Here is a 17,714-nt window from a genome sequence, read left to right on the forward strand (position 1 = left end):
AAGTTAGGAAAATGTCAGAGCAGCCACCAGCAGCAGTTGGTGGCCACACTCTGAGGCCACCAACAAGTGTTGAGAACCCCTGTGCGGCTGCCTGCCTAGTGCTCATCAGGCTGCGGCCATCCCCTTGATCCTGTCAGCTGCTGGATTGCTCTCCTGCAGCTGTGCTACTCACAGATCAATCCTTGTGTGTGGTTAATACAGCAAAATTGGTAGAGCCTTCCTGCACTGAATCAATCCTGCCCTCACTAGAATAATCTCAAGACCCTGTGTCTAGTAGGATGCTCTTTACCCTTAGTCTGCAAATAGTACAGAAAAGTGTGTCCTAGCCTGGCCCAGTGGGAATGCATCACACATCAGTTGTAGGAAGAGAGGCCCTGTGCCCCTTAGTCTGGGGGTAAAAGTGGCTGTAGGTGGGTGGTGTGTGGCTGTACCAAAGCTGAAGGTCCCCTGGCTCTAGCTAGAAATATGATCCATGCTGCTTGGAGGAGGCCAGGAAGAAAGGAACATAACAATCGCCAGCTGCTCAGAGCTGAAGACCATCAAAGCCAGTGTCCTGTCTGCCAGCTGCCAGTACCAGACGCTTCACAGGAAGGTGCAAGAAATTGCCCCTTAAGTAAGAATCTGTTCTCCACAAGAGGTTTCCTCCTAAACCATCAGACAGGTCTCTCTCAGTTAATGCATTAACTAGACTAAGAACTGTCTGACTTGGTCAGACCAATGGTCCATCTAGCCCAATATCTGGTCTTCTGACAGTAGCCAATGCCAGGTGCTGCAGAAGGAATGAACAGAACAGGTCACCATAAAGTGAACCCTCTGGTTACCCATTCCTGGCTTCTGGCAAACAGAGGCTAGGGACACCATCCTGGCTAATAGCTCTTGTTGGACCTATCCGCCATGAATTCATCTCCTTTTTTTTTAATCCTCTTATAGTTTTGGCCTTCACAACATCCTCTGGCAAAGAGTTCCACAGGTTGACACTGCGTTGTGTGAAGAAATACTTTTAAACCTAGTGCCTATTAATTTCATTTGGTGACCCTGAGTTCTTGTGTTATGAAAATGAGTAACACTTATTTACTTTCTCCACACCAGTTGTGATTTTATAGACCTCTATCATATCCCCCCTTAGTCATCTCTTTTCCAAGCTGAAAAGTCCCAGTCTTATTAATCTCTCCTCATACAGAAGCTGTTCCAAACCCCTAATCATTTTTGTTCTTTTCTGAACCTTTTCCAATTCCAATATATCTTTTTTGAGATGGGACAACCACATTTGCACGCAGTATTCAAGATGTGGGAATACTGTGGATTTATATAGAGGCAATATGATATTTTCTGTCTTATTATCTATCCCTTTTTTAATGATTTCCAACATTGTTGGCTTTTTTGACAGCTGCTGCACATTGAGCAAACGTTTTCAGAGAACGATCCACACTGACTCCAAGATCTCTTTCTTGAGTGGTAACAGCTAATTTAGACCCCATCATTGTATATGTAGAGTTGGGATGATGTTTTCCAATGTGCATTACTTTGAATTTCATCTGCCATTCTGTTGCCCAGTCACCCAGTTTTGTGAGATCCCTTTGTAGCTCTTCGCAGTCTGCCTGGGACTTAACTATCTTGAGTAGTTTTGTATCATCTGCAAATTTTGCCACCTCACTGTTTACCCCTTTTTCCAGGTCATTGTTGAATAGGACTGGTCCCACTACAGACCCCTGGGGGACACCACTATTTACCTCTCTCCATTCTGAAAACTGACCATTTATTCCTACCCTTTGTTTCCTATCTTTTAACCAGTTACTGATCCATGAGGGGACCTTCCCTCTTATCCCATGACAGTTTACTATGCTTAAGAGCCTTTGATGAGGGTCCTCGTCAAAGGCTTTCTGAAAATCTCTCAGTACACTTTATTCACTGGAGTCCCCCCTGTCCACATGCTTGTTAACCCCCTCAAAGAATTCTAGTAGGTCGGTGCGGCATGATTTCCCTTTACTAAAACCATTACTAAAAACATGCATCCAATGAAGTGAGCTGTAGCTCACAAAAGCTTATGCTCTAATAAATTTGTTAGTCTCTAAGGTGCCACAAGTCCTCCTTTTCTTAAAACCATGTTGACTCTTCCCCAACAAATTACATTCATCTCTGTGTCTGACAATTCTGTTCTTTACTATAGTTTCAGCGAGTTTGCCTGGTACTGAAGCGAGGCTTACCAGCCTCTGGAGCCCTTTTTAAAAATTGGCATCACATTAGCTATCCTCCAGGCATTTGGTACAGAAACTGATTTAAATGACAGGTTACAAACCACAGTTAGTAGTTCTGCACTTTCACCTTTGAGTTCCTTCAGAAGTCTTGGCGGAATGCCATCTGGTCCTGGTGACTTATGATAAATTAAATAGTAAATTTGTTCCCAAACCTCCTCTAATGACACCTCAATCTGGGACAGTTCCTCAGCTTTGTCACCTAAAGAAAATGGCTCAGGTGTCAATCTACCTCATATCCTCAGCTGTGAAGAACGATGCAAAAAATTCATGTAGCTTCTCTGCTATGGCCGTATCAACCTCGAGTGCTCGTTAGCAGCTCAATCGTCCAATGGCCCCACTGGTTGTTTAGCAGGCTTCCTGCTTCTGGTGTACTTAAAAATCTTTTTGCTCTTACTTTTTGAGGCTTTGGGCTAGCTGTGCTTTAAATTCTTTTTTGGCCTTCCTAATTATAACTTTGGATAGTCTTGTTAAATGTCCCCTGCCTTTTAATTTTACTAAATTTGTGGCCACATTTCATCCCTTGGGACTGAGTTTACAGCTTAGGTACAAATTGTGAGGAAAGAAATCTTTTTGAATTGGTCATTTTTAATAGAATGGTCCCTTCAAATGGGAGACGGGAAGAAAAAGGAAGCTGGAAGCCAGAAGCGAAGGCTGGTGTTTTGAGCTGGGGCCTACCCTTAGATACCTGCTGGAGAACCAAGAGCATTTGTGTGAAGTACTGAACTCAGCCATCAATGGCAGTGCTGGCTTCGGTATCTCTACTTCAGTCACAGCAGCCCCTATGTGAGTCGTCATTTCAAGGATCACTTGAGCCATGTTGAAAATCAGGCCCCTCTAAGGTATCAAGCGAAACACCCAAGTACACAGGTCACTTGTGAAAACCAGGGCTTGACATTTCAGCCTCTCTGCAGGGTGCCTTGGTTTCCAGAGTTCTGCAGTCCTTTTACTCAGCGGGCCCAACGGCTGCAGGTAGAAAGAATGCAAATTCCTCACTGAGCTTATTTCAGCCCGGTGAGCAAACTCATGGCCCATGGAACACGAGCACCAAAATAGCTGGCTGTGCTCCTCAGCGAGGGGGAGAGCCTAGAGCCCCCGGCACTGAAACAGTGGCAGTGCTTATAAGGGAGCAGATTTCATTGTCCAAGCTAAACACACCAGCTCAGGAGCTCCTGCCTGGATTTTCTGGCCGCCTTGAACTCTCAGTGGGTTCTGGGGGGCTAGGGCTTAGCCAGTAACCCAGGATTCTTCCCCATTTCATCACTGTAACCTGCACTTCTCTCTCCAGGCGCTGCCCTGCTATACCCAAGGGAGGGCTGCGTTGTGCTCACATGCAGGGAGAGTGCAGGAGGGGTGAAGCTGTGGGTGGTGACAGGAGGTAGCCCAGTGCACAGCCCTGACAGAACTCAACACAGGCATAGGGCAGGGAAGAGCAAGCACTGAGGGTGGTCATTTGGCAGTTGAAATTCCTCCTCCCAAGGCTGTCCTGGGACTGGCTGCTCATGGCTCACAGAGAAAGGCTTATGAAAACAGCCACAGATCTGCCCCCCTTGAGTTCAGCTGCTCTAGCCACAGCTGTTCTTCCTCACCCCAACCCACTGCAGTGCTACTTCCCATGTGCAGCCAGTGTCCCTTTTCTCCCCCTCCAAAGCTGCCAAGCTCTCACCTAAAGGCTTGGCTGGCCTCCAGCGACAGAAGAGACCAGCAAGAGTCAGACAAAGTTGATGCTCAACCCCTCCCAGGAGCAAAAGTCAGGGAGGCCAGAAAGCAGTTCTGGATTGAGAGACAGGAGGGACCATACAACAACATAACCTGGCCCACGTCTGTCTGCTGGTCAAGACACCTGCTTGCGAAGGGGAGCTGACGGATTGCTTTGAGTGGAGTCATCAGCGAGCCCTTGGTTTGTATCTTACTCTCATAGAAGAGCCCATCAAGAGCACAGGTTGGAGTCTGAGCCCATGCGCAGGTGGTGTCCCTGGGGCCCGCACTGCAGCAGCATTTCTACAGACTGGGGCTCAGAGAAACTTACTCAAGATAAAACCTGAAAGGGGTTGGAAAGCTTTACTCCCACCCTGACCCAGGCTGGGGCCACAGCACCCCCAGCGGCTGGACTGGCAGCGGCTTAGAGAACCCCCTTCGACAGCAAAAACATCTGTTCGGACCAGCCCCATGGAGGGAAAGCTTGCCAGCAGCACAGGGCCGACGCAGCAAGGGGCTCCAGCCTCAGGGCTCCGAGTTCTGCCAGCAGGATAGGCAGGCGGCTGGCAGAAGCCTGGCTCTAAGGCTGCCACCACAGGGCCACCGCTGCTCCTGTCAAGAGTCCTCATTTCACACACTGGCTCTTCTTCCGCCTCTTCTTGCGGGCAGCGAGAGGGCCCCTTCCCTCTCCATCCTGGGATCTCTCTGCTCCACCGTCCACCTCGGCAAGAAGGGAGCTGGAAGCAACAGCCGGAGGAGAGCCCAGAGCAGCAAGAGTTACTGGTGGGACAAAGTCACCTTCCCAACAGAGCAGTGCCCCAACAGACTGGCCGTCCCACCACTAGACATTGTTCCCCAGCCTTGCTTCTATTGACACTGACAACTCCACAAATCTGCCACCCCACTCCTCCTGCCCAGCCTCAGCCCTTGGATTCAGCACAATCTGACCAAGGCTCTTGCTGCTGTTCCCATCTCCCCCTCTCCCCCCCCACCAGCTACTTTCTCTCCCAACCCCCAGCTCTGACCTCCATCACCTCCCTCAGCTGGCTCCCCTCCCCTCCAATCTACGCCCTTCCCTAAGGCCCTACAGCTCACTGCCTCCTGCTGTCCCTCCTCCCAGCTAGAGGGTAACCTCGCCTCAGGGTCAATGAGCTCCTTCAAAGCCACTTTTTGCAGGAATCCTGCCCCCTATGGTTCCCCCCCCACCCAGCCCAGGTGCTGCAGGACAGCGGGCCTTGTCGGACAGCCTGCACAATGGAAATGCAACATAGTTCCTATTTTTAAGGAAGGGAAAAAAAGTGTGATCCGGGTAACTACAGGCCTGTTAGTTTGACATCTGTAGTATGCAAGGTCTTAGAAAAAATTTTGAAGGAGAAAGTAGTTAAGGACATTGAGGTCAATGGTAATTGGGACAAAATACAACATGGTTTTACAAAAGGTAAATCGTGTCAAACCAACTCAGCAAGATGCAGCATGCCCAGGGCATGGTGCTGCCAGCCTCTCCGCACCACATCCAACAGAGGATTTCTAACCAGAGCCTTTAAGGCAGTGCTAGGCCCTGCAAAAGAACAGAGGGCAAGCCCCAGCCCCTTGCCCCTATAAGGTGGATAGAAAGCTGGCTAGATTGTTGGGCTCAACGGGTAGTGATCAATGGCTCCATGTCTAGTTGGCAGACGGTATCAAGTGGAGTGCCCCAAGGGTTGGTCCTCGGGCCAGTTTTGTTCAATATCTTCATAAATGATCTGGAGGATGGTGTGGATTGCACCCTCAGCAAGTTTGCAGAGGACACTAAACTGGGAGGAGAAGTAGATATGCTGGAGGGTAGGGATAGGATACAGAGGGGCCTAGACAAATTGGGGGATTGGGCCAAAAGAAATCTGATGAGGTTCAACAAGGACAAGTGCAGAGTCCTGCACTTAGGACGGAAGAACCCCATGCACCGCTACAGACTAGGGACCGAATGGCTCGACAGCAGTTCTGCAGAAAAGGACGTAGGGGTTACAGTGGACAAGAAGCTGGATATGAGTCAACAGTGTGCCCTTGTTGCCAAGGCCAATGGCATTTTGGGATGTATAAGTAGGGGCATTGCCAGCAGATTGAGGGACGTGATCGTTCCCCTCTATTCGACATTGGTGAGGCCTCATCTGGAGTACTGTGTCCAGTTTTGGGCCCCACACTACAAGAAGGATGTGGAAAAATTGGAAAGAGTCCAGCGGAGGGCAACACAAATGATTAGGGGACTGGAACACATGACTTATGAGGAGAGGCTGACAGAACTGGGGATGTTTAGTCTTCAGAAGAGAAGAATGAGGGGGGGGAGGGATAGCTGGTTTGAGCATTGGCCTGCTAAACCCAGGGTTGTGAGTTCAATCCTTGAGGGGGCCATTTAGGGATCTGGGGCAAAAATTGGGGATTGGTCCTGCTTTGAGCAGGGGGTTGGACTAGATGACCTCCTGAGGTCCCTTCCAACCCTGATATTCTATGATTCTATGATTTGATAGCTGCTTTCAACTACCTGAAAGGGGGTTCCAAAGAGGATGGCTCTAGACTGTTCTCAGTGGTGGCAGACGACAGAACAAGGAATAATGGTCTCAAGTTGCAGTGGGGGAGATTTAGGTTGGATATTAGGAAAAACTTTTTCATTAGGAGGGTGGTGGAACACTGGAATGTGTTCCCTAGGGAGGTGGTGGAATCTCCTTCCTTAGAAGTTTTTAAGGCCCGACTTGACAAAGCCCTGGCTGGGATGATTTAGTTGGGATTGGTCCTGCTTTGAGCAGGGGGTTGGACGAGATGACCTCCTGAGGTCCCTGCCAACCCTGATATTCTATGATTCTAGCCGCAGAGCTCTCACCTGGAGGAGACCTGGCTGTTGCATTCCTGCTGCCTCTCCAGCACGGCAACAAAGAAGCCGTTTGTCAGCGTCGCTGTGGGGCAGGCTCGGAGGCAGCACTCCGCACCTGGGAAGGTGGCGAGGCCTCGATGGGGCCAGGAAGGCAGCACGTTTACCAACCTGTGAGCGGGGGCAAGATCACGACAAAGCTCAGTGACCCAGCTAGCCACTGCCCGCTCCGCTGCAGGGCACCAACCCAGAGGCCTAAGAGCCCAGCTGGCCAGCTGCCTGTGACAGTGAGGCGGGGAAACCTGACTCTTTGGAACCACTGGCTAGAGCCCCCGGGCCTCAGAGCTGCCTCAAACGATGCCCTCAGTCCCCTTCCCCCCCCCCCCCCCCCAACAGGAAACACAGGGAGCAGATACTAACAATGCTGCCTGGCTTGTCCCCCGCCCCGTGGGCAATTCCACTTCCATCTAGCCACGGGCACCCACACACACTGTTTACTGCAGACCCAGCTACAGCCCTAGTGTTGGTACCTGAATGCTGTGCCGTGTTCCTGGAGCACATCCCACACCACATCCTCGTTCTCCTCCTGCTGCACCGAGCAGGTGGAGTAAGCCAGGCGCTGGAGGGCAGGGAAGCGCAGGGCATGGCTCAGGGCCTTGCGCTGGAACCCAGCCAGCGCCCGCAGCCGCTCCGAGCTGGGGGCACTCTCCTCAGCTGGCAGCCGGTTCACCATTCCTGGGGGGAGAGACAGTCAGAGAGGCATGGACAAGCTGGGCTCCAATTCAGGCACCCGTATCACCCAGCTGCTGGGCTCCCCTCTGTTCCAGGCTTTGCATCCAAAGGTCTATTCTCCACCAACCCCACTGACTTCAGTGTATCCTGTGGGGAGAATCAGGGCCCCAGGATCCTTCCCATAGGCTGGAATAGGCAGCCCTAGATGGAAGCAGAACTTTAGAGATATACTCAGACAGGTACACCAGATGAGTATAACCACCACCCTGTTTGTACTGCATAGGCCTGGCCTACCCCCACCCCTTACCTGAGCCGCTGCATGAGGGGTCCAGGAGAATGTAGGTCACATTGTTGTACTTGGGGTCACTGGGGTCAATTGTCAGGAAGTCCTGATTGGCCAGTTCACAACAGCTAACCCCAGCCTGCACCAGCATGGTGCTCATGGTGGCCAAGCGGTTGGGGTCCAGGTCAAAGGCGAAGATCTGCCTGAATGTAATGCCCCAAAGAGGAATACAGGAATCATTACCTGGCAGACAGGGCCCTACCTTAATTGCCAGACCCACAACCCCAGGCACGCAGAAATTCTCTGACAACCAAAGCAGTTTTGGCCAAGTACATCCTTAAGTCATTAACCCACTTCCCCCAGGGGTATAGCACCTCCTTCCCACCACTGCAAGAGGAGCCGGAGCACAGCTGGCAGCATGCTGGGGGAGGAGGGGGTTCACCTTGCTCTGCAGTGGGTGGGTACAGGTCACTTGCCAAGAACATCTGGCTATATCTTAATAGTTTCCCTGCCATTGCAGGGGTCTCGGGCACTGCTGCACCTTGGTCCCTCCTATCCTCTCCCTGTGGCACACAACAGTCTAGTCTCTGGTGGGCTGTGATGCTTCGGTCTCATTCTGGCTGTTGGGTTAGTGTGCAGGTGCTGGTGGTCTGAAACGTACAGCAAGCCAGAGTAGATGATCTGATGGTCCCTTCTGGCCTATGACTCTATATTAACGGCTGCCAATCGGAGTCTTTGGTTGCTTTTAAGTCCCTCCCCAAGCCTCACTCTCCAGCTGGTGCTCTGCCAGCAGTCCCCACAGACGCTGCCCTGTGCTGGACTGATTTCAGACAAGGACAGAGCTAACAAGACAAGCTGACAACAATTCCCAGTTCCCACATATGAGAGCCAAAATGCCCGCTCCCCCAGTGCTTGCCCCTTTCCCTTGTGTAGTCCTGCTTTCCTAGGCTCCTGGAGGACCCAGAGGGCTCTGAGCAGAACTGAGGCCAAAGACAGCGTGCATCCCTCCCTCCCAGGGAATCACAGAATCATAGACTTTAAGGTCAGAAGGGACCATTATGATGGTCTAGTCTGACTTCCTGCATGACGCAGGCCACAGAATCTCATCCACCCACTCCTGTAACAAACTTTTAACCTATGTCTGAGCTACTGAAGTCCTCAAATTGTGGTTTAAAGACTTTGAGGTGTAGAGAATCCTCCAGCAAGTGACCCGTGCCCCATGCTGCAGAGGAGGGCGAAAAAAACCCCGGGCCTCTGCCAATCTGCCCTGGATGAAAATTCCTTCCCGACCCCAAATATGGCTATCAGCTAAACCCTGAGCAAGCGGGCAAGCCTCACCAGCCAGACACCCAGGAAAGAATTCTCTCAGATCCCACCCCATCTAACATCCCATCATGGGCCATTCGGCATATTTACCGCTAATAGTCAAAGATCAATTCATTGCCAAAAATTAGGCTATCCCATATCATCCCTTCCATAAATTTATCAAGCTTAGTCTTGAAGCCAGATATGTCTTTTGCCCCCACTGCTTCCCTTGGAAGGCTGTTCCAGAACTTCACTCCTCTGATGGTTAGAAACCTTCGTCTAATTGCAAGTCTAAACTTCCTGATGGCCAGTTTATATCCATTTCTTCTTGTGTCCACATTGGTACAGAGCTTAAATAATTCTTCTCCCTTCGTGGTATTTATCCCTCTGATATATTTAAAGAGAGCAACCATATCTCCCCTCAACCTTCTTTTGGTTAGGCTACACAAGCCAAGCTCTTTGAGTCTTCTTTCATAAGACAGGTTTTCCATTCCTCAGATCATCCTAGTAGTCCTTCTCTGTACCTGTTCCACTCCGAATTAATCTTTCTTAAACATGGGTGACCAGAACGGCACACAGTATTCCAGATGAGGTCTCACCAGTGCCTTGTATAATGGTACCAACACCTCCTTATCTCTACTGGAAATGCCTCGCCTGATGCATCCCAAGACCGCATTTGCTTTTTTCACGGCAATATCACACTGGCGGTTCATAGTCATCCTGCGATCAACCAATACTCAGAGGTCCTTCTCCTACTCTGTTACTTCCAAGTGATGTGTCCCCCGTTTATAACAAAAATTCTTGTTATTAATTCCTAAATGCATGACCTTGCACTTTTCACTATTAAATTTCATCCTATTACTATTACTCCAGTTTACAAAGTCATTCAGATCCTCCTGTAGGATATCCTGGTCCTTCTCTAAATTGGCAATACCTCCCAGCTGTGTCTCATCTGCAAACTTCATTAGCACATTCCCGCTTTTTGTGCCAAGGTCAGTAATAAAAAGATTAAATAAGATTGGTCCCTGAGGAACTCCACTAGTAACTTCCTTCCAGCCTGACAGTTCATTTTTCAGTGTGACCTGTTATAGTCTCCTCTTTAACCAGTTCCTTATCCACCTTTCATTTTCATATTGATCCCCATCTTTTCCAATTTAACTAATAATTCCCCATGTGGCATGGTCTCAAATGCCTTACTGAAACCTAGGTAAATTAGATCCACTGCGTTTCCTTTGTCTAAAAAAATCTGTTACCTTCTCAAAGAAAGATCAGGTTGGTTTGGCACGATCTACCTTTTGTAAAACCATGTTGTGCTTTGTCCCAATTACCATTGACCTCAATGTCCTTAACTACTTTCTCCTTCAAAATTTTTTCCAAGACCTTGCATACTACAGATGTCAAACTAACAGGCCTGTAGTTACCCGGATCACATTTTTTCCCTTTCTTAAAAATAAGAACTATGATAGCAATTCTCCAGTCATACAGTACAACCCCTGAGTTTACAGATTCATTAAAATTTTTTGCTAATGGGCTTGCAATTATATGTGCCAGTTCCTTTAATATTCTTGGATGAAGATTATCTGGGCCCCCCAATTTTAGTCCCATTAAGCTGTTCAAGTTTGGCTTTTATCTCAGATGTGGTAATATCTGCCTCCATATCCTCCTTCCCATTTGTTGTACTACCATTATCCCTAAATTCCTCATTAAAGACTGAGGCAAAGTATTTGTTTAGATATTGGGCCATGCCTAGATTATCCTTAACCTCCACTCCATCCTCAGTCTTCAGCGGTCCCACTTCTTTCTTTGTTTTCTTATTTATATGGCTATAGAACCTTTTACTATTGCTTTTAATTCCCTTTGCAAGGTCCAACTCTGCATGGCTTTTGGCCTTTCTCACTTTATCCCTACATGTTCTGACCTCAGTAAGGTAGCTTTACTTGCTGATCCCTCCCTTCTGCTTTTTCTTAATCACCTCTCTAGGATGCTTAGAATCACAGAATATTAGGGTTGGAAGGGACCTTAGGAGGTCATCTAGTCCAACCTCCTGCTCAAAGCAGGACCAATCTCCAACTAAATCATTCCAGCCAGGGCTTCATCAAGCCTGACCTTAAAAACCTCTAAGAAAGGAGATTCCACCACCTCCCTAGGAACCCATTCCAGTGCTTCACCACCCTCCTAGTGAAAAAGTTTTTCCTGATATCTAACCTAAACCTCCCCCACTGCAACTCGAGACCATTACTCCTTGTTCTGTCATCTGCTACCACTGAGAACAGTCTAGATCCATCCTCTTTGGAACCCCCTTTCAGGTAGTTGAAAGCAGCTATCAAATCCCCCCTCATTCTTCTGTTCCACGGACTAAACAATCCTAGTTCCCTCAGCCTCTCCTCATAAGACATGTGTTGCAGTCCCCTAATCATTTTTTTTGCCCTCCACTGGACTTGTTCCAATTTTTCCACATCCTTCTTGTAGCGTGGGGCCCAAAACTAGACACAGTACTCCAGATGAGGCCTCACCAATGTCGAATAGAGGGGAACAAACACATCCCTCAATCTGCGGGCAATGCCCCTACTTATACAGCCCAAAACGCCAAAATCCTTGCTCATCCAGCTTGGTCTACAACTCCTGCCTATGAATTTTTCCCCTTTCTTGGGATGCAGGCTTCTGATAGTTTCTGCAGCTTTTACTTTGAAGTAATTCCAGGCCTCCTCCGCCTTTAGATCCACAAGTTCTTCAGTCCAATCCACTTCCCTAACTAATTTCCTTAAATTTTTTTAAGTTAGCTCTTTTGAAATCAAAAACCCTAGTCACAGATCTATTTTTGTTTATCCTTCCATTTAGTTTGAACTGAATTAGCTCATGATCGCTTGAACTAAGGTTGTCCCCTACAACCATTTCTTCTATGAGGTCCTCACTATTCACCAAAACCAAATCTAAAATGGCATCCCCTCTTGTTGGTTCAGCGACTACTTGGTGAAGGAATCCATCAGCTACCGCATCCAGGAAAATCTGAGCCCTATTATTATTACTAGCACTTGTCCTCCAGTCTATATCTGGGAAATTAAAGTCTCCCATGATCACACAATTCCCATTAGTATTTACTTCATTAAAAACATTAAAGAGATTCTCTATCCATATCGGATCCCGGTGGTCTATAGCACATCCCAAGCACTATCCCAGGGCAGGCTCTAGTAGCTTTCTTCCCCAATGTGATTTTTGCCCAGAAAGACTGTCTTATCCATTCCATCACTTCTTATTTATTTACAGTCTACCTCCTCATTGATAGAGGATGCTACTCCACCACCTTTGCCTTTATTTCTGTCTTTCCTAAACATCACATACCTTTCAATACCGGTACTCCAGTCATGACTACTACTCCACCATGTTTCTGTTATCCCTAGAATATCTGGTTTCACTTCCTGCACCAGTAACTCTAGTTCCTCCATTTTGTTACCTAGGCTCCTTGCACTGGTGTACAAACATCTTAATTTTTGCTGTTTGGCCTCGTTCACAGTCTTTACCCGCGTAGGCACAGACATTCTACAGCCAATATTACCTATTAGACTGCTATGTACACTGCCCTTCCTCCTTATGTCCATTCTCCTACCCACGGCTGTATGCTTTCTTACTTCGTTTTCTTCCCTCTCAACGTTAAAATCTGGCATGGAGATTACCTGGACATCTCCCAACCATTTCCCCCAGATTCCTAGTTTAAAGCTCTCTTGATCAGTTGTACCATCCTCCATCCTAGAAGTCTATTTCCCTCCTTACTCGGGTGAAGTCCATCCCGAAAGAACAGTCTTCTGTCCATGAATGCTTTCCAGTGGCCATACATCCCAAAGCCCTCCTTACAGCACCACTGCCTGAGCCATCTGTTGATCATCATAATCTTATCACACCTTTGTTGCCCTTCTCTAGGAACAGGCAGAATCCTACTGAAGATCACCTGAGCCTCGATTTCCTTAAGCATCTTCCCCAGCCTGGCAGTCTCCCTTGATACGTTCCAGCGAGAATCTAGCCATATCATTTGTTCCCACATGAAGGACCATCAGTGGATTCTTTCCTGCTCCCATTAGGATCCTCTTCAGCCTCAGGTCCACATCCCGTATCTTAGCACCCGGCAGACAGCACACCCTTCTGTTCTCTGGATCAGCTCTTGTTACAGGCTTGTCTATTCTTCTCAGTAAGGAGTCCCCAATCACGTAGACCTGCCTTTTCCTGGTGATGGTGCGATTCTCCAGTCTACCCCCTGTTCCCTCTGGCTGCAAGTCCTCTTGATTCCTATTGTCCCTTGCAATCCTCTGCAATCCATCCCATATCCTCCTGGGGCTCATCTTTGGTGTTATCTCCATTGACTCTTGCCCTCTTCCAATAGGACTAGCTGGTCTTCTCTTTTTCCTTGCTCTCTCACCTTCAGTGACCACCTGCAGTGCCCCTTCTTCATTTTCCAACTCCGCAAACCTGTTCCTGAGCTCTGTTTCTCCTTCACTGGCCCATCTTTTCCTCTGCCTGGTTCTTAGTCACATGCTTCTAACTGTCCACTTTCCTCACCCAGCAGTCTCCCCTCAGAGTTCTTTGGTCCTGCTTCCATCTGCAGGTCTGAGCTTTTCCCTTCAGCCTCCTCATGTCTTTGGTCCATCATCCACTGGAACCCCCTTCTAAACTCAACCAGAGTTTCCACCTGCATCTCCAATCCTCGGATCTTCTCTTCCATCAGCTCTATCAGGTGGCACTTCATGCAGACAAAACTCTTTTCAGGTACCCCCTCCAGGATCATGTACATGCCACAGCTTCTACATCCAGTCCTCTTCATTGTGTCTTTCACTACCACTGCTGCCTCTGTGTCTGTCATAGCCTTCTCACCTAAGTCCTGTTAGTCTGGGAAACGAACACCACCACCCACAGCATAAACAACCCCCATCAAGCACCACAACACTGCCAGAACACCACACTCTCCCTTCACTAGCCTGTCTGTTCCTCTGCCTGGCTCTTAGTCTTCCCCACAAACTCCCCCAACAGAATTCCCACTCAAACTCCCCTGTTTACAGCTCTGTTTGCTGGCTCCTGTACCGCTGCAGCTGTCTGTTCCTCATCAGAACGGCTGCTAGGCCAGGGCTTCAGTGCCCAGCACTGGGAAAACTGCTTATCACAACAGCAGGCAGCCCTCACCCACACAGCTCTGTCCCGCAGCTCACACTCACCCCTTGTTCTTCATGATGGCGGCCACGTGGCTGGTCTTGTTCCCGGGGGCAGCACAGGCATCGATTACATGGGCCTCTGAGGGGGGACTCAGAAGGAAGGCAGGAAGGCAGCTGGCCTGGAAGAGAGACCACCAGTCACAGCTCTGCACCTGCAGTACCTACCTCCCCAATATACACATTTACCCAATCTCTTCAGAGAACTCCCTTAAGTCATTCCACAGCCATAGAATCCACCCCCGCCTGGGGAATCAAAACTTCCATAAAAATACAACCGTCACCCTTCTAGTTATGGAGATAGCTTTCCAACACAGAGTAACCAATGCAGTGACAGCTGCCTCAGTCTGCAGCAAGCCGGAGACTGACACAAATTGCTCTCATTTGTCTTGATGGGGTATTGACATTTAACTAGCATCATGAGGTTTCAGAGTTGATAGGCTAACTATGTCATTGCTCTTTAGCAGAAACACCCAGCTTGAGTCCTTACCCCGCAACCCCAAACTGCCTCCTGCATCTCTCAGTTTGCCCCAGGCAATTTCTACAGTGCAGTTAGGAGCTGTCAGTACAAAAATCTCCAGCATATTGAGAACTATGGGAACTGCATGATCCTTCAGGGTCGTATCTGGGCCATTCTGCCCCATTAAAGGTCACCACTTCTTAGACCTATCTTAAGTTGCTGCACCAGAAAGCCACAGAATTTAGCTTTAGTTTGCTACAAAGTACGTGCGGGTTGTGGCCTAAAAACAACACCCATCCTTCCTGTATAGCCTTGTGACACTCATCACCATACCTCACTCCATTCTACAGCAGAACCACCCCTTGGCACTTCTCCCCTTAGCCTGAGTTTTCCATCCTCACCACAGTGTCACCTGAGCCCCACACCTTGTCCTGCAGTATGATATGCCCTGCGACGTACAGCCGGTTCTCATGGAAGTCTGTCTGTGGCGGGAAGACAAGCAGCTCCGGCAGGTGGGGATCCAGGAGGAATTGCTTCCCTGAGAGGGAGCTCAGCTCCTCCATTCTACCCAGAGACAGCAAGGAGCGGGGATGGAGAAGACTGATTTAGTGAAGTACACATCCTGATTTCCCCAAGCTCAAAAGTCCTTCAGAGGCCAGCTACAGATTTCCCGCTTTCTCATTAGCCCACTAAAGCCCATACCCCAACCCCATCTCAAGACCAGCTAAGTAGCTGACCAGAATCCAGGGCAGCGCATCACTCTAGAAGCTCCAACCCATCCATTGCCAATATTGAAGATAGTGTCCCTACCCCTCTCATTCTCTTCCACACACAAGGCTCTACTACTCCCCTTCACAAAGAGGAGGGCTTATGGCTTCCTGCAGTGCCAACCCTTGATTGTCTGGAAGGTCACTACAGTAGGTGCAAGGCCTCCCCCATCTCGGGCTATCAGCTTGGCAGGTCAGTGAAGATCAGAGCGCACAGGGTCATGGGACAGGCTAGGATGGCTTTACCTGACTGCCCTGCCCAAGTAGGAGTAGCCCTGGCGTTTGAAGTAGTCAACCACATCATCCTTGCAAGTTTTCAGGGTGTTCACTCGGACATACCGTGGCACTTGAGGGGCTGGGGAACCAAAACAAACAGGTTACACACAGACACAGACACACACAATCCCCTTTCCCAAATCACCTGAGATACAAGAATTCTCCAGCTTGTTCCGAGTATCAGACAGAGATGGAAGGGACAGATCAGGTCATGTCTAGCCCAGTCTGAAGGTCCATTTACTAAGTTACAGGTTAACCAGGAGCCCAACTCAAACAGACCCAATGCCCAGAAGAATGAACCTGGAAACCACTGCCCCATACATGACCCTTATCTCTAGTGAAATGATGGCACAAATACAGAGAATAGCCTTGAAGAAACCAGGAACTACAGTACACCCTCCCACTGGAGAAACAGTCACAACCTACCATCCGGGCAGAGGTGGGCACAGGAATCCTGCTGAGTCTCCCGCTACAATGGGATTCCCAGTCTAGAAGCCCACCTGCTGGGGAAAGCCCCCACACTCACCTTGGATCATCCCATCTGTGGGCGCCAGCAGATCCTCGTTGCAGCTCACCTTCCTGCGCACCTTGAGACGGGCCAGTTCTGCCTGCAGTCGGGCCCTGTGCTTCAGCACCAGCACCTTCCAGCGGCCCCCGCACTTCAGACCCTTGCCAAAGAGCAGGTCATACACCAGCACCTGCGGCAAGAGAGGGGGTCAGGCCCAGCCCAGTGCCACCAGCCTAGGGCATCCCCCTGAGATAGCCTGGGCAGGGCCAGGTCTTACCTTGGCCAAGTGGGGAGGCAGCTTCTTCTCAGCCTTCAGCAGGGCAGCCCCGGCCATGATGGAGTCCAGCACCAGCGAGTAGCGCAGGGTCTCGGACACCAGGGCATAGAGCTGCTTCACGTTCTGGGGGGAACAGACCCGGTGAGCCCAGGGGCCCAGCCCCCCTGCCTGGCTCTACCCCCCAATAACCCCAACTCCTGCCCCTGGCATGGTCAGTCTGGGAGCCCAGCCTCCCATCCCAGCTCTGCCCCCCAATAACCCCAACTCCTGCCCCCCACCCTGTGAGCCCAGCCCCCCTATAACCCCAACTCCTGCCCCCCCACCCTGTGAGCCCAGCCCCCCTATAACCCCAACTCTTGCCCCTGGCATGGTCAGTCTGGGAGCCCAGCCCCCCAGCCCAGCTCTGCCCCCCAGTAACCCCAACTCCTGCCCCCCACCCTGTGAGCCCAGCCCCCCTATAACCCCAACTCCTGCCCCCCCACCCTGTGAGCCCAGCCCCCTATAACCCCAACTCCTGCCCCCCACCCTGTGAGCCTGGGGGCCCAGCCCCCCAGTAACCCCAACTCCTGCCCCTGGCATGGTCAGTCTGGGAGCCCAGCCCCCCAGCCCAGCTCTGCCCCCCAGTAACCCCAACTCCTGCCCCCCACCCTGGGGGCCCATCCCCCCCAGTAACCCCAACTCCTGCCCCCTTCCCGGCTCCGCTGACACCCCACGCCCCAGGCCGGAGCGGGGCGGCGCGGGGGGCTGGGCCCGGCCCCGGTACCTGGAAGCGGCTCTTGTACACCAGAGTCTTGAGGGCGCCCTCCCGGCGCTGCAGCCCCGCCAGGACAGAGGCGGCCGCGCTGTAGAGCGCCATGGCCCGGCCCGGCCCCCGTACTCAGCTGCGCGACCCGAGCCGCCTCAGCCACGCGCCACAGCCGGCGGGCCCGACTTCCGGCAGCGCCGCTCCACGAGGCCCCGCCCCCTCCTGTGGCCCCACCCCGAGAACCCGCGCGACAGGAGCGCGATCAGCGAGGAGGTGCGCTCGAGCCCCGGGCATTGTGGGTAACAGCGGGCGTCCCGCGCTGGGCGGGTCTGGCTGAGGCCGGGCCCGTGATTCCATCTTAGGGTGGTTTCAGAGGAACA

The 17,714-nt window shown here is 50.6% G+C and overlaps 2 protein-coding genes across 4 annotated transcripts in view; one reads left to right on the plus strand and one right to left on the minus strand.

The window, feature by feature from the left end:
• Positions 1–2,014: 2,014 nt before the first annotated feature.
• On the minus strand, positions 2,015–17,595 carry NSUN5 (NOP2/Sun RNA methyltransferase 5). 3 transcript variants are annotated; one of them, XM_073316151.1, is made up of 10 exons: positions 17,353–17,592; positions 16,590–16,712; positions 16,331–16,502; positions 15,775–15,883; positions 15,187–15,325; positions 14,308–14,423; positions 7,829–8,007; positions 7,320–7,524; positions 6,802–6,960; positions 2,015–3,218 (listed from the first exon to the last, which is right to left on the minus strand). In XM_073316151.1, the coding sequence occupies exons 1-10, from the start codon at positions 17,443–17,445 to the stop codon at positions 3,203–3,205; spliced, it is 1,311 nt and encodes a 436-aa protein (XP_073172252.1). In that variant the 5' UTR covers positions 17,446–17,592; the 3' UTR covers positions 2,015–3,202. The 3 variants fall into 3 exon arrangements, with proteins under 3 accessions (XP_073172252.1, XP_073172251.1, XP_073172250.1); XM_073316150.1 differs by having other exon boundaries at positions 2,015–4,687; positions 17,353–17,588; XM_073316149.1 differs by lacking the exon at positions 2,015–3,218 and adding an exon at positions 5,156–5,743 and having other exon boundaries at positions 17,353–17,595.
• LOC140899888 (maestro heat-like repeat-containing protein family member 2A) overlaps positions 17,524–17,714 on the plus strand; it is a 64,505-nt gene continuing 64,314 nt past the window's right edge. The window contains exon 1 of the mRNA XM_073316147.1: positions 17,524–17,607. The gene's annotated coding sequence lies outside the window, so the exon portion shown is untranslated. The remainder of the gene's footprint in view (positions 17,608–17,714) is intronic.

This window comes from Lepidochelys kempii, chromosome 17 (assembly GCF_965140265.1).
Source record: "Lepidochelys kempii isolate rLepKem1 chromosome 17, rLepKem1.hap2, whole genome shotgun sequence".
In the NCBI taxonomy this organism is placed as follows: Eukaryota; Metazoa; Chordata; order Testudines; family Cheloniidae; genus Lepidochelys; species Lepidochelys kempii.